This window comes from Nansenia antarctica, assembly GCF_963989245.1.
Source record: "Nansenia antarctica genome assembly, chromosome: 7".
In the NCBI taxonomy this organism is placed as follows: domain Eukaryota; kingdom Metazoa; phylum Chordata; class Actinopteri; order Argentiniformes; family Microstomatidae; genus Nansenia; species Nansenia antarctica.
Window position 1 is genome coordinate 64,318,298 of NC_137677.1, and position 23,699 is coordinate 64,341,996.

The 23,699-nt window shown below is 44.7% G+C and overlaps 1 protein-coding gene across 1 annotated transcript; it reads right to left on the minus strand.

Annotated features, from left to right (window-relative positions):
* Positions 1 to 15,444: 15,444 nt before the first annotated feature.
* On the minus strand, positions 15,445 to 22,592 carry grpr (gastrin-releasing peptide receptor; the record flags this gene model as incomplete). The annotated part of the gene is made up of 3 exons (XM_080537034.1): positions 15,445 to 15,852; positions 16,167 to 16,518; positions 22,177 to 22,592. 3 exons carry the CDS (start codon positions 22,590 to 22,592, stop codon positions 15,445 to 15,447), a joined length of 1,176 nt encoding a protein of 391 aa, XP_080393160.1.
* Between the last annotated feature and the right edge of the window lie 1,107 nt (positions 22,593 to 23,699).

Below are 23,699 nucleotides of genomic sequence, written 5' to 3' on the forward strand. Positions count from 1 at the left end.
TTATTTTATTTATCTTTGTGGACTGTATGGCTTATTCTTGTTTTATTATGTCGTTTATATTATTGCTATTGTGTTTTATTGATTACTATTGTTTTTTTTGTTTTTTTTATGCTGTGTGGATATTTTAAAGCACTTCGAGTTGCAAAGTTTGCAGGAAAAGTGCTTTTCAAATAAATATTATTATTATTATTATTATTATTATTATTATTATTATAATGCCAATGCTATGACACTAAGGTACCCAGCAAACACAGCCAAGTTGTTGCCTGTGTGTTAACCTCCTGTGAGGTTGCAACGTTGTTAGAAGGTAGCCAATGAAATGCTACTTTAATACTACTGAGGGTCGCGACAACGTAACTGCGGAGACTTTAGCCTTTAGCCCATCTGGTAGGCTTCCAACATGTTGCCACACTACAGCCGACTATTCCGAGAATGTTGTCCACAACCTCACCACAGCCTAACTTCAAGGTTCAACTGTGTTTGCTGGGTATAGCCAATATTTTCTCCATGTAGTTGAGTAATAGAATTCGTTTGGAATTGTGGATTTATTTTGTCAGATTTTTTTTTTAAAGAAAAAAACGAAAAATGCTATGTGACTCATCTGGTGTTGGGTTTGTGTGCTACGTTGTAGGACTCTTGCCTTCATCCCCCCCAAGAGGCCCCAGTGGGACGTCACTCACCGCCTGGCCCTCTTCCCCTGATGAATGACATGCCATCTCCTCCCGGTGTAGTCTTCCCTCCTATACAGGTCCGACTGCGCCACCATGCTCTTTGTGGCAATACAACACCCATAGGTGGAAGTCACATGGGCTCCCGTCACATGGGCTCCCTAACCCTCATGTCTGGCATCCCAGCCGGCCGGCCTTCCCCCCCTCCACGCCCGTTGCCTAAGCGCCCCGGCCCTTGCCTTCCAGATCCGGGTAATCTTCCTCCGTCCATGAGCCTGAACTGGCCCAAGCCCCCTTCTTACTCTCCAGACCATCCATCGTTCATCCCAGGCCGTGCTCAGTCTTCTTTGACAAACACAAAGATAGACACAAAGTCATGGGTTGCAAAACAGAAAATCCAAGATGCAATTGCATTTGGAAGTGATAAAGATAATGCTCCTTCCAGCTGTAACAAACTGGAATGTCTCGAAGCAGAGCTAAAAAGGGCAGTGCTTCTCTTGAAAAGTTTACAGGAAGAAGAGAGGGTACTGGAAGGATACTGTAGGATGCTGGAAGAGGATACTAAAGAGGAGGACCACATAAAGGTTGTTAAGAGAGAAAACCTTTTCAATCAAAAAGAAGCAACATTAATGAAAGAAGAGGAGAAAAGGAAAGAAAAAGAGAAAAAGAAGAGCCTTGAGCAAGAAAAGAAAGAGATTGAAAAGGAGGAGAAACGTCGACAGAAGGAGGAGAAACTGAAATCAGAGGAGGCAAAAAAGCAAGCGAAAGTGAAGTTGGAGGAAGAAAAAAAGCAACAGAAAGAGAATAAGAAAAAGCAAGAGAAAGAGAAGAAAGAGAAAGAGAAGGAAGAGAAGATTAGACTAGAGGAGGAAAAAAAGAACGCAAAAGAGAGAATAAAGAAACTTGAAAATGAGAATAAGGAGAAGGAAAAGGAAAATAAAAGGTTTGCAGAAGAAGAGAAAAGGAGACTAAAGACTGAAAAGAAAATACAGAAGAAGGACAAGAAAAAGAAAGAGAAGGAACAAAAGAGAAGGGGGGAGAGGGTGGTGGGCTGATAGGCACCCCTCTCAGGGTGGTGGTGTGGTGGGGAGGGTGGTGGGCTGATAGGCACCCCTCTCAGGGTGCTGGGGTAGTGGAGGGCAGAGGGGAGGGTGGTGGTGGGAGGGTGATGGTGGTGGAGAGGGAAGGGTGGTGGGAGGAGAGGGGAGGGTGATTGGGGGAGAGGAGAGGGTGGTGGGGGGAGAGGGGAGGGTGGTGGGGGAGGGTGATGGTGGTGGAGAGGGGAGGGTGGTGGGGGGAGAGGGGAGGGTGGTGGGGGGAGAGGGGAGGGTGGTGGAGGGACAGGAGAGGGTGGTGGAGGGAGAGGGGAGGGTGGTGGGGGGAGAAAGGGGGGTGGTGGGGGGAGAGGGGAGGGTGATGGGGGAGAGGGGAGGGTGGTGGAGGGAGAGGGGAGAGTGGTGGGGGGAGAGGGGAGGGTGGGGGGATGGCTCCATCTCTTCCTAGCATCGCCATAATGATGTTCTCATGTGGTGTGTGGTGTGTGGTGTGTGGTGTGTGGTGTGTGAGTGTGAGTGTGTGAGTGTGTGTGTGTGTATTAGTGGTAGAAATGGAGGCGTTTCGCCTGGACAGGCACACAAAATCAAAGTGCATTATCGGTTCAGGAGAAGATATAGATTTTTTACCTGGGTTGTTTCCTGTGTTCCCCAGACCTTTTAAAGACTGGTAGTAATGATGTGTGAATGGCACTAGAGTACCAGAGTACTAGACTATCAACGGAAGATAAAACAGTATCAGGAGAGGAGAGAGGAGAAGAAGCAAGAGAAAGAGAAATGGGAGGAACAGAAAAAAATTGCTAAAATTGAACTTGCGATGCAAAAAATAAAGGAGGCAGATATGAAAATAAAAGACTGGGAGGAGCAACAGAGAAAGAGAGAAAATGAGAAGGAGAGGGAGGAAAAGAAATGTGTATTAGAGGAAAAGGAGGCAGAAGAGAGAAATGAGAAGGAGAAGGACGAAAAGAAACGTGCATTAGAGGAAAAGGAGGCAGAAGAGAGAAATGAGAAGCAGGACAGACCAAAAACAACGTCAAAGGAGCTACTCAGAGAGAAGATGGCAGAGACCTATGAAAGGGCAAGACTCAAAGCCAAAGAGGAGAGTGAAGATGTGAAACAACACTGATAGTCCGGGAGCAAAAGCTTTTTTTATTTTTTTATTTTTATTAACCTTGTTTTGTCAGGTAAAGTTTTTTTCTCTGCTGTTTCTTGTTGCTTGGGGGTACCTCTTCAAAATACAGGAAGGTGCCCTGTGATAGCCCTTGTGCATTTCAGATATTAACCCCTTCATGCCCGAAATGCCAAATATTCATGCAAAATACTCAAATCAAATGCATCAAATTTATGTTCACTCATGTTTACTCATACTCATGTATGTACAATGTATTTTTTGTGTTACTATTCATTAATTTGAAAGATTTTTTTAAAGTAAGTAAGTAAAGCTTTATTTATATAGCACCTTTCATACAAGAAATGCAGCTCAAAGTGCTTTACAACAGGAATAAGAACATAAAGTAAGGCAGTGGCTTGGTCGAGGACTTGCTGGAACGGTGCATCCACGTTACCAATGGCTGATAGTTTGTACTCAGCTTTAAGGACTTTGATGACAGAGCCTTTTCCCAACCCATAGTAAGACGCTACGGTGTTGCATCCCGATATGGCATTACATTCATACATGGGCTGATGAAAGGTTCTTGACAATTTCTTGTGAATGCTTGGCCAGTGTCGACTTGATTTAGTATAATAGTGGTCCACTGTTGCCCTTTCCTTGCGGGGGGATTCCATGATGAGTGGTACATCCAGCCCTGCCTGAAGGTGATGTGAAGGAGGAGGACAAACACGTCTGTGTGGTCAGAAACCACAGAGATTTGATGGGCTTCTCCAGCACACATCAGGACTTGTTGGACAATGATGGTGTCAACTTCTTCCTGCTGATCTTCTTGATCATAGTGGTTCCTTCTTTCTTCCATCTTGATCTCGATGGGTCATGGGTCCTCCCCTGTCACCACCAACTTGTGTGTGTTGGTGCTCCGTAGATGGAAAAGCCTGTCTTGGGTCAGTTCCTCATATAATAATAATAATAATAATAATAATAATAATAATAATAATAATAATAATAATAATAATAATAATAATAATAATAATAATACTACTACTACTACTACTACTACTACTAATAATAATAATAATAATAATAATAATACACTACCGTTCAAAAGTTTGGGGTCACCCAGACAATTTCGTGTTTTCCATGAAAACTTGCACTTTTATTTATCAAATGAGTTGCAAAATGAATAGAAAATATAGTCTAGACATTGACATGGATAGAAATAATGATTTTTATTTGAAATAATAATTTTGTCCTTCAAACTTTGCTTTCGTCAAAGAATGCTTCCTTTGCAGCAATTACAGCATTGCAGACCTTTGGCATTCTAGCGGTTAATTTGTTGAGGTAATCTGAAGAAATTTCACCCCACGCTTCCTGAAGCACCTCCCTTGATGGGCACTTCTTGCGTTACCATACGGTCAAGCAGCTCCCACAACAGCTCAATGGGGTTGAGATCTGGTGACTCCGCTGGCCACTCCATTACAGACAGAATACCAGCTGCCTGCTTCTTCATTAAATAGTTCTTGCATAATTTGGAGGTGTGCTTTGGGTCATTGTCCTGTTGTAGGAGGAAATTGGCTCCAATCAAGTGCTGTCCACAGGGTATGGCATGGCGTTGCAAAATTTAGTGATATCCTTCCTTATTCAAAATCCCTTTTACCATGTACAAAAGCAGCCCCAGACCATCACATTACCTCCACCATGCTTGACAGATGGCGTCAGGCCCTCTTCCAGCATCTTTTCACTTGTTCTGCGTCTCACAAATGTTCTTCTGTGTGATCAAAACACCTCAAACTTCGATTTGTCTGTCCATAACACTTTTTTCCAATCTTCCTCTGTCCAATGTCTGTGTTCTTTTGCCCATATTGTTCTCTGAAGGGACTAGTACACACCGTTGTAGGACATGTTCAGTTTCTTGGCAATTTCTCACATGGAATAGCCTTCATTTCTAAGAACAAGAATAGACTGTCGAGTTTCATATGAAAGTTATCTTTTTCTGGCCATTTTGAGAGTATAATCGAACCCACAAATGTGATGCTCCAGATACTCAACTAGCTCAAAGGAAGGCCATTTGTATAGCTTCTCTAACCAGCAAAACTGTTTTCAGCTGTGCTAACGTAATTGCACAAGGGTTTTCAAGGTTTTTCTAATCATCCATTAGCTTTTAACGCGATTAGCAAACACAATGTACCATTAGAACGCTGGAGTGACGGTTGCTGGAAATGGGCCTCTACACACCTATGTAGATATTCCATTAAAAACCAGATGTTTGCAGCTAGAATAGTCATTTTCCACATTAACAATGTATAGAGTGTATTTCTGATTAATTTAATGTTATCTTCATTGAAAAAAACTGTGCTTTTCTTTAAAAAATACGGAAATTTCTAAGTGACCCCAAACTTTTGAACGGTAGTGTACATTAGACTTATATAGAGCTTTTCTAGACACTCAAAGACGCTTTACAAACTGAAAAGATTGAGTAGTAATAATAAAAAGAAACAAAAGGTAAATAGAAGTATAGGGGCCTAATTGAGGTAGTGCGTTCTAGAGGGACGGGGCTGTGGCTGAAAAGGCCCTATCACCCCAGGTCTGGAGCTTGGTCCTGGTGGTCTTGAGGGTGGTTTGGTCATCAGACCTGAGGCAACGGGAGGGGGTGTGGAGGGGCACGAGGTCGGCAAGGTAGGAAGCGGCCAGATTGTTGATGGCTTTGTAAGTGGTGAGTAGGATTTTGAATTGGATCCTGTATTTTACCGGGAGCCAGTGTAGGTTTTGGAGGACAGGGGTGATGTGGTCACAGCAGCAAGTGGAGGTGAGCAGACGGGCAGCAGAGTTCTGGACGTATTGGAATTTGTTTAGGATGTTATTGTTGTTAAACCGTAGGGGATGCTGTTGCAGTAGTCGAGTCGGGAAGTCATGAAGGTCGTGGATGAGAGTTGCAGCAGCGGAAAAGGACAGGGAGGGTCGGGTGCAGGCAATGTGGGAAAAAAGCTGATTTAGTGACCTGGTTGGCATGGGGAAGGAACGAGAGGGTGGGGTCAAAGATGATGCTTGGGGTCAAAGATGAGGTTGCGGACGTGGTTGGGGGGGGTTACGGTGAAGCCATCGATGTTGAGTGAGAATGTCTGGGTGGAACGGGTGAGGGACTTTGGGCCGATGATGAGGATTTCCGCTTTATTGCAGTTGAGTTTCAGAAAATGTTATTGTATCCATGATTTTATGTCGTTGAGGCAGGTAGTGAGAGTTGAGTGGGTGTTAGGGGAGATGGTTTTGGAGGAGAGGTAGAGTTGGGTGTCATCAGCATAGCAGTGGAAGCGGAGGCTATGGCGGCGGAGGACCTGTCCAAGGGGAAGGATGTACAGGATGAAGAGGAGGGGGCCTAGCACTGAACCCTGGGGGACACCGTGGGTGACTGGAGCAGTGGAGGATTTACTGTTATTTATTGAGATGTATTGATGTCTGTCTGAGAGATAGGACTTGAACCAGGAGAGGGCGGTGCCGGTTATGCCAATGTGTTGGAGACGGGCGAGGAGGATGGAATGGTTGATGGTGTCAAAGGTGGCGCTGAGGTCGAGGAGGATGAGGATGGTGAGGTGGCAGAAAGGAGTATGTCATTGGTGATTTTTAGTTGTGCTGTTTCAGTGCTGTGTTTGGAATGGAAGCCAGATTGGAATGGTTCATACAGGTTATTGCAGTCGAGGTGGGATTTGAGTTGGGCAGCAACAACTTTCTCAAGGATTTTGGACAGGAAGGTGAGATTGGAAATGGGTCGGTAGTTGTTGGGGGTGTCAGGGGCGAGACCGGGTTTTTTAAGTATGGGTGTAATAGCAGCGAGCTTGAGGGCAGGGGGGACAATGCTGGTGGACAGGGAGAAGTTCATTATGTTTGTGATGAGTGGGGTGAGTGTGGGGAGACAGGCCTTGACTAGGGAGGAGGGAATGGGGTCCAAGGCGCAGATTGAGGACTTCATGCTGGTGACTGTGTATATAATAATAATAGGTTCAGCTGTTTCTTGTTGTAAATGGATGACGAGACAACCTTCTGGGCCGGTAGCTTTGTTGATAGGAGGAGATGATTACGCTTTATGGAACGAGAAGCTTCGAGTTCCATAACGCTTTTATACAACGGTTACCACGTTTATCTATCAATATTTCACAAAAGAAAGACAAGACAAACTTTTAATTAATGTATTTGAATGGAACTATGTTTTATAGTATATTATATTTGTAAGTGTATTAATCCTCTGAACAGTTGTTTATTGGTTGCTAAGCAACAGTAAGAATGTAACTTCGATAACGGTAATATATACAAACGCGGAGTAATATGAAAAGATGTGTCAACATTCCATTTAGCCGTGCGTATATCATGGATATCAGCACGGCTAGAACGCAAACTGACCAATAGAGACAATGGACCGGATCTATCCGTTGTATAATGGGGAGTGTGTCTATGTTCATAGAGCAATCACTTGAATGGAATTCTAGCCTCTACCTCATTTTTGTAGATTATGAGAAAGCCTTTGACTCTATTAGCAGGGACACCCTATGGAAGATCATGAAGGCATATGGAATACCAGACAAGTTTATTGCAATGGTTAAGGCATTCTACAAGAATTGCAAGGTGGCAGTACTGCATGGCAGCAGGAAGTCTCAGTGGTTTGAGGTAAAGTCAGGTGTGAAGCAAGGCTGCGTGATGTCAGGCTTTTTGTTCCTACTAGTTGTAGACTGGATAATGAGGAGAACACTGAGTGGAGGAAAGACAGGGATCAGGTGGCAAATGATGAACATGTTAGAAGATCTAGATTATGCAGATGATATAGTATTGTTAGCAGAATCATGGAGTCATGCACAACAAAAGCTTGACCGTCTGAATGAATATGGTCTACAAACAGGGCTAAGGATCAATGCAAACAAAACGGAATCGATGAGGATGAACGCCAAGAAAAGCACAGCCTTCACAGTGTATGAGAAAGATCTCAAGGACGTCAACACCTTCACATATCTCGGTGCAACAATGACAACGTCAGGTGGTGCTTCTGAAGACATGAAGATTCGTATAGGAAAAGCAAGGAACGCCTACCATCGTTTAAAGAAGTTGTGGAACAGCAGTCAGTATCGGAGGAAGACCAAGATGAAAATCTTTCAGTCAAATGTAATCTCAGTGTTGTTATATGGTTGTGAGACATGGAAGATGACAGCGGCTGACGAACAGTGCCTAGACACATTTGTCCACAAATGCCTAAGAAGGATGCTGAGAATATTCTGGCCTACACGGGTGTCAAACGAAGAAGTCAGAAAACTTGCTGGTATAGAGATGGTAAGCACGCAGATCAGAAAGAGAAGATGGAAGTACATCGGCCACGTGTTGAGGAAAAGCCCGGATGACCATCAACGCATAGCCCTCAGATGGACCCCTGATGGACGAAGAAAAAGGGGACGCCCCAAAGAAACCTGGAGAAGAACCGTCGAGAGGGAGCGTGACATGCTGGGTCTAAGATCCTGGGAGGCGGCGGCTGCTGTGGCGAGGGACAGAGACCGGTGGCGTAAACTCGTTGGAGGCCCTACTCTTCACACCCGAAGAAAAAGGACCTAAGTCAAGTAAGTCAAGTGTCTATGTTCCCACAGCCCGATGGTCCCACAGCCCAATGGTCCCACGGCCAATGTTCCCCCATTTCTAAGTAATCTAACTAACCCTAGCCCTAGCCCTAATCCTAACCCTAACACTGACCCTAACACTGACCCTAACACTGACCCTAACCCTATCCCTAGCCCACCTATGAAATATTAGAAATGTGGGACCATTGGGCTGTGGGACCATTGGGTTATGGGAACATAGGGATGACCCTGTATAATGTTTCTTGTTGACCCCTGTCTCTCTGACATCTCTGGTGACGGACTTGGGCCCGATCCCGATTCCCTTTCCTACCCCTACAGCTCGTTTTGGAGTGCCACTCGCTTTAGAGCCTCTGAACAGAGCCACAAGGCATAGTGGTTGAAATCTTTCCCTAAGAAAAGACAAGACTGACTTCATACCTGTCAGACAGTGACGTCTACCTCATCTTCGACAGGTACTATGGATTCTTAATAGGACTGGTTGTTAAAATCCCTAAATATTCAGCACAACAATTGAGTGGAGTTGGAGATGTCCTCTTGGGTGCAGTGGAATTTTGCAATGATCACGTGGTGCCACCAGTACGACACATCTTCAGTTGTGGTCCCCGACCTCATTGGGTGTTTCGGCCAGTTATCACAAGACATCCTCTGCCGAGGTTGGCCCACCACAGGCTGATCAGGCCTGGGTGTGTGTCGCACGGTGGCACCACGTGGTCATTTGGGAGCCCATGTTGGGTCCCTACGTTTCAGCCACAGCCAGTGACTGCTCCGTTTTGCTGCAGTGGACAGTTCTCTGATTGCCTTCCGTTGGGCCTGTCCTCTGATCCCTACTGCCCTCAGGAGCCTTGTGGTGGAGCTGGCTACAAAGCCTCTGCAGCCCACCTCCACTGGCCACACCTTCACGTTCCAGCCCCGCCCCTCTGCTTCGACTGCTAAATTGGCCTCTTCCGTTTGAATGCCTCATCGATGGCCTCCTCCCATGGGACCGTCAGTTCTACGATGAAGACACGCCGGCAGGACTTGGACCAGAGGACTAGGTCTGGGCGCAGGTTGGTCACTGCAATTTCGGGTGGGAAGGTGAGCCTCTGGCTGAGGTCTACCCGCATTTCCCAATCCCGGGCTGCGTTCAGTGGGCCTGAGTCTGGAGGTGATGGCTTGGTCCGCTGTTTCTCCCCTTCCCGGATGAAGGTTGTTTTCTGTGGAAAGGTAGTCTGGGCATTTAGAGGCATGGCGTTGGTGGTTACCCTCTTGTGCTCAAGTTCGGCAGCCAAGCACTTTAGCACTTGGTTGTGGCGCCAGGTGTATCTTCCTTGAGTTAGACTGGTCTTGCAACCCACCAAGATGTGTTTGAGGGTTGCTGGGGCTGCACACTGGAGACAGGCTGGGTCCTCTCCATACCAGAGATGTAGGTTGGTAGGAGAGGGCAGGACATCATATGTGGCTCTGATGATGAAACTTAGCCTATTAGACTCCATGCTCCACAGCTCGTTCCACGTGATTGTCCTCCTCTCCACGCTCTCCCACTTCATCCAGCGGCCTTGCTGGGCTTGGGAGACTGCCTTGGCGCACCTGGCTGCTTCCTCCTGGTGGCGCACCTCCTCAACCACCACCTTCCGCCGTTCTGTTGGAGTAGCCTTTTGCCATGTGGGTGTTGTTGTTTCTAAGCCAAGGCCCCCTCTGCCATGTTGGACATGCCCCACTATATCCCGGTGTCTGAGGGCGGTCTTTGCCACCGCAACTGCTGCAGATGGCTTCCATTTCCTCCCCGTTGCTAGGATTGGAGCAGCACCTCTGACGAATGGATCCCGGGATTCTGTGAGAGTCATTTCCAGCCTTGATTTGGCACATTTGTACTCCTCCACCAGGCTTAAGATTGGTAGGGAGAGGGCTCCGTTGCCATACAGGCCTATGCTGCTAAGGCCTCTCGGCAGTCCAAGCCACTTCCTCACTTGTGCATTCACCAGTCTCTCCAGCCGGTTGGCATGGGATAGTGTGACCTCGTAGATGGAAATTGGCCACATGAGACGGGGCAGCAGTCCAAACTGAAAGCACCACAGCTTCAGCTTCCCAGGGAGAGCAGTGTTGTTGATCTGCTTGAGGCCACTGATTATATCCTGCTTGAGTTGTTCCACCTGCTTCGAGTCTTTGAGTTCTGCGCTATACCAGCGGCCAAGGCTTTTGATAGGCTTCTCCAGAACTGTTGGTATTGGCTCGTTGTTGACGTGGAACCTCTCATTGGCAAGCTTGCCTTTGACAATGGAGATACTGCGGGACTTACTGGGTTTAATCTCCATTCGTGCCCATTTGATGTTTCCCTGGAGTTTATCCAGCAGGCGTTTGGTGCATGCGTTTGTTGTTGTTATTGTCGTGATTACAGTATCAAGTCTGTCACCAGAGATGTCAGAGAGACAGGGGTCAACAAGAAACATAATCTCCTCCTATCAACAAAGCTACCGGCCCAGAAGGTTGTCATCCATTTACAACAAGAAACAGATGAACCTGTTATTATATGAGAAACTGACCCAAGACAGGCTTTTCCATCCACGGAGCACCAACAAACACAAGTTGGTGGTGACAGGGGAGGACCCATGCCCCATCGAGATCAAGATGGAAGAAAGAAGGAACCACTATGATCAAGAAGATCAGCAGGAAGAAGCTGACACCATCGTTGTCCAACAAGTCCTGATGTGTGCTGGAGAAGCCCATCAGATCTCTGTGGTTTCTGACGACACAGACGTGTTTGTCCTCCTCCTTCACCATCACCTTAAGGCAGGACTGGATGTACCACTCATCATGGAATCCCCCCGCAAGGAAAGGGCAATAGTGGACATCAAGTCGACACTGGCCAAGCATTCAGAACCTTTCATCAGCCCATGCCATATCGGGATGCAATCGGGGTTTGGAAAAGGCTCTGTCATCAAAGTCCTGAAAGCTGAGTACGAACTATCAGCCATTGGTAATGTGGATGCACCGTTCCAGCAAGTCCTCGACCAAGCCACTGCCTTACTTTATGTTCTTATTCCTGTTGTAAAGCACTTTGAGCTGCATTTCTTGTATGAAAGGTGCTATATAATTTACTTACTTACTTACTTAAAAAAAGTAATGAATAGTAACACAAAAAATACATTGTACACGACCTCCTTTATGAGTAAACATGAGTGAACATAAATTTGATGCATTTGATTTTAGTATTTTGCATGAAATCTCATAAATAAATAAAAATCTGGGATTTTGGCATTTCGGGCATGAAGGGGTTAATATCTGGTACCCCCAAGCAACAAGGGTTGGGGTTAGGGTTAGGGTTAGGGTTAGCAGAGAAAAAAACTTTACTAGAAATCCCTCCATTCACCATATCACTCCAGTTCTCCAACAATTTCATTGGCTCCCCATCAAATTCCGTATTCATTTTAAGATTCTCCTTCTCACCTTTAAGGCTCTCCGTAGCCTAGCACCCTCATACCTCTCTGAACTCCTTCTTACTCACACTCCCTCCCATAGTCTCATATCTCCTCTGCCTACCAACTTGTCATCCCTTCTGCCCACCTGACTACGATGAGATCTAGAGCCTTCAACCGTGCTGCTCCCCACCTAACATACGTAATATTGACAATCTCACCACTTTCACAATCCAGTCTTAAAACACACCTTTTCACAATGGCTTACTTGGTTTGATCTCCTGCATTTTGTTTGTTGTTATCAGATTTTTCTGTTTTTAGCTCATTTTGCTTTGTTGCTTTTAATGTTTTGATAGCCTTGAAAGGCGGCCCATGAATAAAATGTATTATTATTATTTAATTTTTTTATTATTTTTTAATTTACCCGACAAAACAAGGTTCAACCCCATGGCTCCCGGACTATGAAGAAGAGGCTGCCCTTTAGGTCAGGGTGGCCTTGGACCAAAATACATAACAGATCTCCAAATAAATAAATAAACTTGCCTTGCCTTGAAATAGTTTGTTGTATGGATATATTGATAATAATACAAAATATATATATAATAAAAAATGATGAGAAATATGTGCCCCCTCACAAATTCAACATCATTTGAAAATATATTTGAAGTTCTATGCAGAAACGGGAGGGGGGGATATTTATTCTGCATCCATGCTCAACACGTTTCTGGAGTAACAGGTTACATTACTGGGCTGACGGGCACGTTCACATTTGCACACGCTGTATCTCGGTGTAACACCTACATTTGGTATTGTATTTGGTATTGTATATTGTTGCAAAGCCTGATTAGTCACCTTTACAACGAGGTACAACTTGTAAGGATCACTCATTCATGGAATGAGCAACACAGCTAAACGTGGGTAGCAGCCCCCCCCCAAAAAAGCTAAAATCCCCTGCAATATTCTTCCGTTGGTCTTCACTCTCGTTTTGAGTTGCTTGGTGGATTGGATGATTGCACTCTCCCACAGTAATAAGGAAAAAACAACACATATTGGCCATTTTTACACTTTATTCATTTTACACTGTCAGGGACCTCAGTAGCGTGTGGAAGATCCATACGCAGTCACAACAGCTTGGCACCTCCTGCTCATGCTGGTCACCAGCCTGGTCACACACCGCTGTGGGACGGCATCCCATTCCTCAACCAGGATTTGCCGCAAGTCAGCCAACATGGTTGCGTTGGTCACTCTGGCACGTACAGCACGCCCAAGATGATCTTGTGGGATCAACCAGGATTTGCCGCAAGTCAGCCAACATGGTTGCGTTGGTCACTCTGGCACGTACAGCACGCCCAAGATGATCCCACAAGTGTTCAATTGGGTTAAGGTCTGGACTCACGGCAGGCCATTCCATCCTCTCCACTCCCAAATTCTGGAGGTACTCTGTGATGATCCTGGCTCTGTGGGGGCGAGCGTTGTCATCCTGGAGGATGGAGTTAGGTCCCAGATTCATATGGGATCGCCACTGGCTCCAGAATATCATCCCGATATCTCACTGCATTCAATGATGACAAGTTCTGTTTTGCCTGTGAGAGAGATACCGCCCCACACCATGACACTGCCCCCATTGAAGAATATTGCAGGGGACTTTGGCAAATTATTTTGGGCCGCTACCCACACGGTTAGATGTGTTGCTCATTCCAAGAATGCATGACCCTTACAAGTTGTACCTCATTGTAAAGGTGACTAATCAGGCTTTCCAACGATATAAAATACAATACCAATTGGTATTATTAAAGGGGAGGAATAATTGACCAACATAATGTTTCAGAACTTTTTTTGAGGAGTTTATATACAGTATAATATATCTATATCTATATCTATGTTGAACTATAATGAATCATGGGGTTTTAACAGTTGGGGCTTAATTTGTCCCAGGGGTCTTCTCCTCTCTCTCATTACTCATTCATGAGCATTTGATTTATCCCTGAATTGATTCTTATCTTCTCCAATAACCCACAGTAATTGATACAGAGGAGAAACAAAACCAAGTCATTAGAGGCCAAAGACGGTGGGCTACGGTGGGCTGCAACTCACTTTCAACCAGTTCAGAACATAGAACATAGAACATAGAACATAGAACACAACACTGATCTGTAGCGATCCTGGACGGGATCTACGAGACTCATTCAATTCAATGTAACTTTATTTCACACATAGGTCTATATCAGTATAAACGATAATACAATAAAATACCAGGACAACATCACAAATATAATCAGTCCAAAAGTCCACAGTGATTAAAATACACAGACATTTGTTAGGGTTGAGTACCGTGTGTCACTTTTTGTGGGCTCAGTTAAAGCCATTAGGATTACATTTTTTTAATCAATTAATCGACACATACATTTGTACATAAAAATCCTCAAGGTGGGAACATTACTAGTCACAAACACATGACTTGCACTTGTCCATCTCTTACATACAGTCTTAACTTTTTACAAAGATCATCCATATACAGATTGAAGAGAACAGGTGACAGTATTCCACCTTGTCGAACCCCTAAATTAGCCATTTAGTCGACGCTTTTAATCCAAAAGCGAATTACAGGGACATTCCCCCTGGGGTAACTGAGGGCGAAGTGCCTTACTCAAGGGCACATTAGTGGTGGTGTTTCAGGTGGGATTTGAACTCATAACCTCCTGATCACCAGTCAACTCATCCTTCCAATCACCAGTCCAACTCATTATCCTCTAGACCACCACTACCCCCCTGTTAGTCACTAGGATATACCCTTACCCCATCTAGCTTGCATGGTTTGATGCGAATACCAAAAGTGCAAGGTCCTTATCAAATATGGGGGGACCCCTCGCTTTTGTTTAACAAACAAGTTACCATTATTAATTTGGTCAAAAGCTTTGGATACATCCAGAAAACACATACATAGTGTTATGTCTTCTATACTTACTAACAACTTCCTTCAGTGTATACACACATCTGTGCCATGTTTATTTTTAAAACCAAATTGATTGTCAGTGGTTTTTGTGTATTCTTGAAGCCTATACAGGAGAATTTGTTCTAATACTTTGGAGGATGCTAGCCAGGGAAATTGGTCTGTCATTTTCTATGCTGGATATTTTACCGGTTTTGTCTTTGACGTTTGTATCACAAACACACCCCTTCTAGCAGCGTAGGACATCATCACATACTCCATCCCCTTGGTCCGGAATATGAAAGGCAAGAGGGCGTTCTCATTTGCAGCCCCTTCCTCTTGGAATTCTTTACAGCAGAGTCTGAAACTGTCTCATCTGATCCCTCTTTCCAGTTTCAAGCTCTTGCTGAGAGACATACAGTGCGAGTCTATGATTTGTTCTCGCAATTGAGTTGACCCTCCCATTTGCCCATTGCTGACCCCTCCCTGTCCCTAGCTCTTTTAGCTGTCTAGTTTTAGGTTTTGTAGTTTCAGTTTAGTTTTAGACTATGTAGGCCAGGTTTTGTATTGTATTTGTTTGTGGTGGATGTTGTTGTTGTATGCCTGTGAACAGGTCACACTTGCCCACACTTGCCCCTTGGGGCTCAATGTGTTTTTACCTGTATAAATAAAGGTTAGAATAGCTACACAGAGCCCTCTGGACCAAGCTGAGCCCCGTAGACGACACTAAAGTTGGCCAGCGAGTGATTGGTGCTCTTGACCGAGGCCCCCCGTGTGTTGCCGTTGCTACGCCCGGTACCCTGCTGCTGGATGTTGGATCTGACCAGCGGGAGGCAGAAGCAACAGAGCTGTTTGTTGAACTGCTTGTGGAAGCCGCTACTGAGCAGGTAGAGGGTGAAGGGGTTCACGCAGGAGTTGGTGAAGGCCAGGACCCGCGCACACACGCTGGCCACGTAGTGGCCCAGGGAAGTGTCCACCTGGCCATAGTGGAAGGAGCGGTAGAGGTAGATCACGTGGCTGGGGAGCCAGCAGACGGCGAACAGACCCACGAACACCAGCACCGTCTTAGCCAGGCGCTTCCTGGACTCAATCTGTAGGGGGATAGAAAAGAGATGATTGGCTATGCTGCACTATGCACTGTACACACACACACACAGACACATACGCATGCACCACACACACACACACACACATACGCATGCACCACACACACACACACACACACACACACACGCGCATACACACACATGCAGTGAGTTTCGATATATTTTTAATCATATAACACACATGCACACACACACACACACACACACACATGCAGTGAGTTTCTATATCTTTTTAATAATATAACACACATACATACATACACATACACACACACATATACAAACACACAGACACACACCTGTCTCTTGATGTGTGCGTGTCCCTCCACAGGCATGTGTGCGGTGCTCCTGACGAGGCTGTGTGCTATGAAGCAGTAGTACACAGAGATGACGAGCAGAGGGATGACGTAGAAGATGAGGAAGCAGGCCGTGGAGTGGATCTTAGGGTGCAGGTCCCCCACGTGGGTGTAGGGGGCGCACGTCACAAACGTCTGGTTGGTCTGGCCGATGGTGAAGGTGTGCAGGTCAGAGAACACCGCCTCGGGTACGGCCAGAGTCATTGAGAAGAGCCAGATCGCCGCGGCTCGGAAGCAGACCTTCGCTGTGGCACTCGACGACTGGATGTCCATTGGTTTGACAATGACTCTGTACCTGAAAGGATATGAGGTTTTGTGATTGATAGTTTATTCAAATAGGTCATTGGGTCATTTTTTTAATAGGGTGCCTTTTCCATCCCCAGTACAAATCATGTTGTATTTTGTCTTTGGACAAATACTAATTCCATTAGTTTTTTTTATGTATAGTCAATTGTTATTTATTATGAATACAATGATATGGGCTTCTACGTTTTTTATTTTTTTTTACATTTTAAAAGCTTTGGTTAAAGACGTAAATGGGATTTTGCCATGTCCCCAGTGTTGTTCATTCAACTTCAATCTAAAAAGTAACTAATAAAAACATATACATTTCCAAATATGTTATTATTATTACATTTTCCTGAGCAATATCTATTGAATCAAATATACTTTTTATTTTAAAAAAATCTAATTTTGTACAAAGAAATTAAGGTTATGTTTGTCCCTGCTGAGGAACTGTCCACCCTGTTGAGCTGTGTTAACATATTTCTCAATCACATCACTCTCATGAGGTGACATCACATCAGTGGAGGGAAATCAAATATGGTAAGCTGTGTGATTTTCCACCTCTTTTACCATCTGATTTTGATGTTTTTATCCAGTGAGTTTAATGTGGTTGACCATAACGTGTCCACCCTGTTAGGCCTAAATATTGAGGAGATCAATCAAATTGAATAATAAAAAAAAAAAAGTGTTTAGTGCAAATTAGATTCCTCATCAAGTATTCATGGTCATGCTAGGCATTATGCTAACACAGGCAGGCTAAAGGCTAACTTTAACTCAAAATGTCCACTCTGTTAGTGTCCACCCTGTTAGTGTCCACCCTGTTAGTGTCCACTCTGTTAGTGTCCACCCTGTTAGTGTCCACTCTGTTAGCCCTATTTAGGTGCCTGAGCTTGACCACTATGTTTTTCAGCAAGTTAGATATGTCCTTTATATAACGATTCCGGCCGGGGACATATCCTGCATGTCATCCCTCCTCTCTCTCTCTCACCCATCCTTCCTGTCTAAAATCTCTACTGTATCTGTCAATAAAAATGACAAATATTAGTGGGACTGCCCCACTCAGAAAAAAATAATATATATAGGTAAATCAACAATTTATTTTTCACAAGTTATGAAGTCCAAATGGCACCCTATTAAAAAAAATGACCCAATCATTTCTATTAGAAGAGAGATCAAACAGACCATTCCTAAATTCATAATGCCAGGGACATCAAAGAAAGCGAATATTGGAATTTCACGCGTCCTTCATGTTTGGTAATAATTAACATCAAGGGAGATTGATTCTCTGAATCAAAGTCTATTGATTACACTGAAGATAAAAGGTCGAATTTAAATAACAACAAAGAACAACAAATACATATTAATAACCTCTGCCCAGGTTGGTTACATTATTGATGGTTTACAGAGCATGAGCAGGGAATTGAGAGTGAGAGATGTTAATGAATATGGACCATTAATTCCGAGTCTTTAGGAGTGTGGATGTTCAATATTGGATGAAGGAGCTGAGATGACAGATCTCTGGGGGTAGTCCAGAGGTGTAACCCACCTAAAGGTTCAGTCTCACAGCTGAATGAATAAAACCTCTAAGAACTCATTATGCTTTTACAGCCGGTGCTGAGAGAGTGTGGTCTCTTTGACACTGTTCACATAAAATATACAGTAGCATCATTTAATCTGATGGACAGAGATGAAGACGGGACTCCATCAAATCAGCGCTAAAACCCATCTGTTCACCAAGGCCTTTGGCCCCTAGTCAATGTTTCAGTTTTGCTTTGTTTGTTTTCTGTTTTGTCTGTCTGATCATTTCCCGTAGAATTGTAAAGCGTCCTTGGGTTTTTGAAAGGCGCTATAGAAATTAAAGTTATTATTATTATTATTATTACAGGCCGCAATTCAATATAATTAATTGAAGCGCAGAACAGAACAGAATGGAATAAATCCTCACAGTATACAGATGTGAACAAGACAAAGCAAAACAAATAAGAATCTGAATAAGAATTCTAGAATAGAATGAATTTGAATAGAACTGAGCATGGGGCGAAATGAAGCAGGACAACAGCATAGCACCAGACAAAGGAGTAAAGGCAGACCAGACAAAGTAAAACAGAACAAGACAAAACACAGACCAAAGGAAAACTGTTGCAGACAGATTAGAGCAGGTTGAGCACCAGTTATTAAACCATTTACTGCCCTGATTAACACCAAAGGTACTTCTGTGCACGATGACAAGTGTTTGCTTGAGGGCCAATGGAAGTTAATCACCATCACTATCTGCCAGTCCACAAGTTCTGTTTCACTTAATCAGACGGATGTTAAACCAGCACCGTCTCTTCACTTCTCTTGGGCAGTTGGCTGCCCTAGAACAACTATCATATAGGCTGCTTGATAAGGTGGAAGAATATCGCTTGAAATGGGAGCAGCAGTATCACTCATATATTGAGAAATAATGGCAATTCCAGCTCATGTAAATAGCAATAAATAGCAATATTCCAATATGTAAAACGTGGAAATAAAAAAGTAAACTGCTATAAGTATGACTGTTAGACAATGCTGTAGTTTTACATTTCTGTACATCACCGTTATGTTTTGTTGTGTCTATTTGCTGTCTTTTTAATTTATTGTCCAATGTCAACTGTTACTTGTGATGGATGTCTGTTCATTGTTTGTTTATTGAAAATAATAAAAACTATTAATCATAAAAAAAAATCAGACAGATGTTAATGGGATAGTGTGCAGGTAGGTAATATTGTTTGGCCTGGATTCGACTTGTGGTTGGACTCCCACCTGGTCACGGACCCAGGCTGAGAGAATTCCCCAGTGACCTATAGAGAGATGACCTATGACCTATAGAGAGATCACCAGAAGATGGTTCCCAGGTGATTCCCAGCTCAATGAATGAAGGAGAACCAGGTGGTGGCGAGAGGGAGGCGGAAGTCTACAGGAGAATCTATCTACCCTCCCTCCTCCACCCCCACCCAGAGAGCTTTGGACTGTCTGGACATGAACACTTGAACACTTGATCTTTGCACTTAAGCAATATCACACGAGAGGTCGTGCTGTTATACTGAATATCACGGTACTCGGTACTCGGCCTGCGGCCTCGTACCTACGACCGAATCACAGCCGTGCTGATATTCAGTATAACAGCACGACCTCTCGTGTGATATTGCTTTTATACAACAGTTCTACAGCGCGATTTATTAGTTAACAGTAATAAGCGACAACAGATTATGATTTGTTTGTTTATTTAATCATAAAAATAAACAAAAAATAGTTCCGCAACTGAACTTCAAATGGACTGTTGCCTAGTAACCTGAACACAAACATGTAGTCTAATTAACGGTCATTTAGTAGAACATCTGTGCGGCGGAGTGATACATATACATATACATAGTGATACATATCCCATTGCTGTTATACTGTATATCGTAACTCATGGAATGCCTCTTGTCCAATCAAATTACTTGGTCGGAACTAACTGTTGTATAATTATATTTATATTATTTATGACTCTTGCACTATGATGTTGTTTTGCACTTGTCTTGTCCTGTCTTGCACCTGTCCTGCTGTAAACCGTGCTCCACTGTCCCAAACCCAAATTCCTAACATGTTTACATGTCATGGCAATAAAGTCTTCTGATTCTGATTCTGATTCTGATTCTGATTCTGATTCAGAAGGAAGGTGTGTTTGCAGATTCTATGCAATGGTAGGCGGAGTAATTGATCGATTTCTCCCTCCTCCCAAACTAGATAATTACTTAACCTACGACACTCTGTCTAAACACCAGCTCAGAGAGTGTCCAGCCTGAGGTCCTGATTGGATCCCTGGCCGAGTCATGCCAAAGACTATAAACATGCTACCTGATGCCTCCCTGCTTGACACTCAGCATTAAGGGTTGGATTGAAGGGGGGGGGTAAGACCCTGCGACATACCAGCGTCATGTCCAGGGGGTGTACTTGTACATCAAGCCGCCTCACGCTAGGCTCCTGCTCCTATGGGCCGTTAGGCTCGAGAACCATCGGGCAAAAGTGGCTTTTCAACACAATTTAAGACTGTTAAAAGCATATGTTTCATTTGAAAGAAATATGGTGAATTAAAGCGATTCTATATTAGAACATTGACTGGCCTATCTATTGACTTGCATTTTAGAAACTAAGACTAATGGTAGTCGTTGCCATGGCTTCTTGGTCTCCAGGAGCCCGTCCTCTCTGCATCTGTATGTGGTCATCTTCTCTGCTGCTTCCAACTCAGCTAATCTGATGACCACATCCCCCCTTCCCTCACACTTTTATCTTCTACCACTCCAAGTACAACTATCACTTCATCAGCCTTCCTCTCAGGCCTCTGTGTGTTTCTGAGAAACAGAATGTTTGCACACACATACACACTTTGCTAGCTACAGTATAACATTGTTTGTTAAAATATTGTTTCTTCTGTAGCTACGTGTATAACAACCAACAGGCTCACGGGCAGCGGTCTCCTCTATCTGACTACCTGGGGCAGAATCATAGTGTTCCAATGGGAGCCCTAACCCTAACCCCAAACCTAACCCTAACCCTAAACGTAACCCCAAACCTAACCTAACCTTCACCCTAACCTAAACCTAACCCTCACCCTCACCCTAACCCTAACCTAACCCTAATCCCAAACCTAACCCTCACCCTCACCCTCACCTAAACCTAACCCTCACCCTCACCCTCACCCTAACCCTAAACCTAACCCTAACCCCAAAACTAACCCTAAACGTAACCCCAAACCTAACCCTAACCCCAAACCTAACCATCACCCTCACCCTAACCCCAAACCTAACCCCAAACCTAACCCTCACCCTCACCCTAACCCCAAACCTAACCCTAAACCTAACCCTCACCCTAACCTAAACCTAACCCTTAAGGGGTTATCTTAAAGACCTCATGTAGGCCAAATGTTGAACCAAAAATGATTGCTTTTCTTTGGGATCAAAAGGGATCAAACGGTTGGTATACGGTCCTAAACGAATAAGAGTATTGCCAGCAGAAAGGCTTAATCTGTAAAATATACAATCTACTTTTCTCAAGAGCGAAGTAGAAAACGACGCAACAAATAGCGTAGGCTACGACTTAGATTTATATTAAAATGTTCGACAATTCCTGAAGTTAGAATTCTAAGGTTCTATCTCCATTTTTGTCAAAATTTATTTTTTTACTTAATCTGATCCATTAGGTGTTTATTAATGCCTGTGTGGTGTTATTTTTAAAATGTTGACATTTTTGAGTTAGTAATTCATAAAATACAAAGGTTCCATCTCACAGAACATAATGGAATGTAAAAACTTTGACGCTCAATATCTCGCTCAATATCCCTAAACGGAGATAGAACCTTATCATTCTAAACGGAGATAGAACCTTATCATTCTAAACGGAGATAGAACCTTATCATTCTAAACGGAGATAGAACCATATCATTCTAAACGGAGATAGAACCTTATCATTCTAAACGGAGATAGAACCTTATCATTCTAAGCTCATGATTTAGCTTTTTATATCCAACATATCCCAACTAGTACATGTGTCTAAAGTAAGTGAATCGTGGCTTCTCCGAGCCCCAGACAGACTCCCACGTTAACGTCTGAAGTTCGGCACATGTATCACTTATCAGCGCGTGTATGTATCTGTATGTATCTCTTACCGGTCCGCGGAGAGAGCTGTGAGCGTGAACACGGAGACCCCCACGGAGGTGAGCTGGATGAACGGGATGAGTTTGCATCCCACGCGGCCGAACAGCCACTCATCCGCCAGGTACCGGCTGGCGTCTACCGGGGCGCAGGTGACGAGCAGCAGCAGGTCCCCCAGGGCCAGGCTGGACAGGAACACGTTGGGCACCGTGCGCATTGACTTCACAGTGATGAACGTCTTCATCAGGGTAACGTTCCCGATAAGTCCAATGATAATGATTATTCCATAAACGGTGGCGATAGCGATACCGGGCAGCCAAATGTAATGCTCCGGGACTCCTGTGTCGTTACCGGGATACACCCGCCGCCGGGATACGTTAAACATGTCCGTCACCTCTGGGTTTAAAATAAACGACTCCTCCATAGACATTTTAAGTGCAGCAACTTTAAATCCTCAAATGGTTTGCACCAAAGTAGCTCTTATTAGTTTCGCAAAAAGCCTATCACAATTACAAAATAGATCCAATCTGCCTTGAAAGAAATCATTAAAAAAAAACTACTGATCTACCAAGACTGTAAAAAAATCCTAGACATTTTATAAAGTCCACATCGGCGCGGGTCTATAAGTGCATTGGCCGCGTGCGTCATCCAATCACACCCAGCCCGATTCGGTGGAGGAGGGATGGATGAGGGATGGATGAATGAATGGACTTTATTGTCATTGCTACAGTACAGGTACCAAACAACGAAATTTAGGAGGGATGAGGGATGGATGAGGGATGGATGAGGGATGGATGAGGGATGGATGAGGGATGGATGATGGATGGATGAGGGATGGAGGAGGGATGGAAGAGGGATGGAGGAGGGATGGAGGAGGGATGGAGGAGGGATGGAGGAGGGATGGAGGAGGGATGGAGGAGGCATGGAGGAGGGATGGATGAGGAGGGATGGAGGAGGGATGGAGGAGGGATGGAGGAGGGATGGAGGAGGGATGGAGGAGGGATGGAGGAGGGATGGATGAGGGATGGAGGAGGGATGGAGGAGGGATGGAGGAGGGATGGATGAGGGATGGATGAGGAGGGATGGAGGAGGGATGGATGAGGAGGGATGGAGGAGGGATGGAGGAGGGATGGAGGAGGGATGGAGGAGGGATGGATGAGGGATGGAGGAGGGATGGATGAGGGATGGATGAGGAGGGATGGAGGAGGGATGGATGAGGAGGGATGGAGGAGGGATGGAGGAGGGATGGAGGAGGGATGGAGGAGGGATGGAGGAGGGATGGAGGAGGGATGGATGAGGGATGGAGGAGGGATGGAGGAGGGATGGAGGAGGGATGGATGAGGGATGGATGAGGGATGGAGGAGGAGGGATGGAGGAGGGATGGATGAGGGATGGAGGAGGGATGGAGGAGGGATGGATGAGGGATGGATGAGGGATGGAGGAGGGATGGATGAGGGATGGATGAAGGATGGATGAGGGATGGAGGAGGGATGGATGAGGGATGGAGGAGGGATGGATGAGGGATGGATGAGGGATG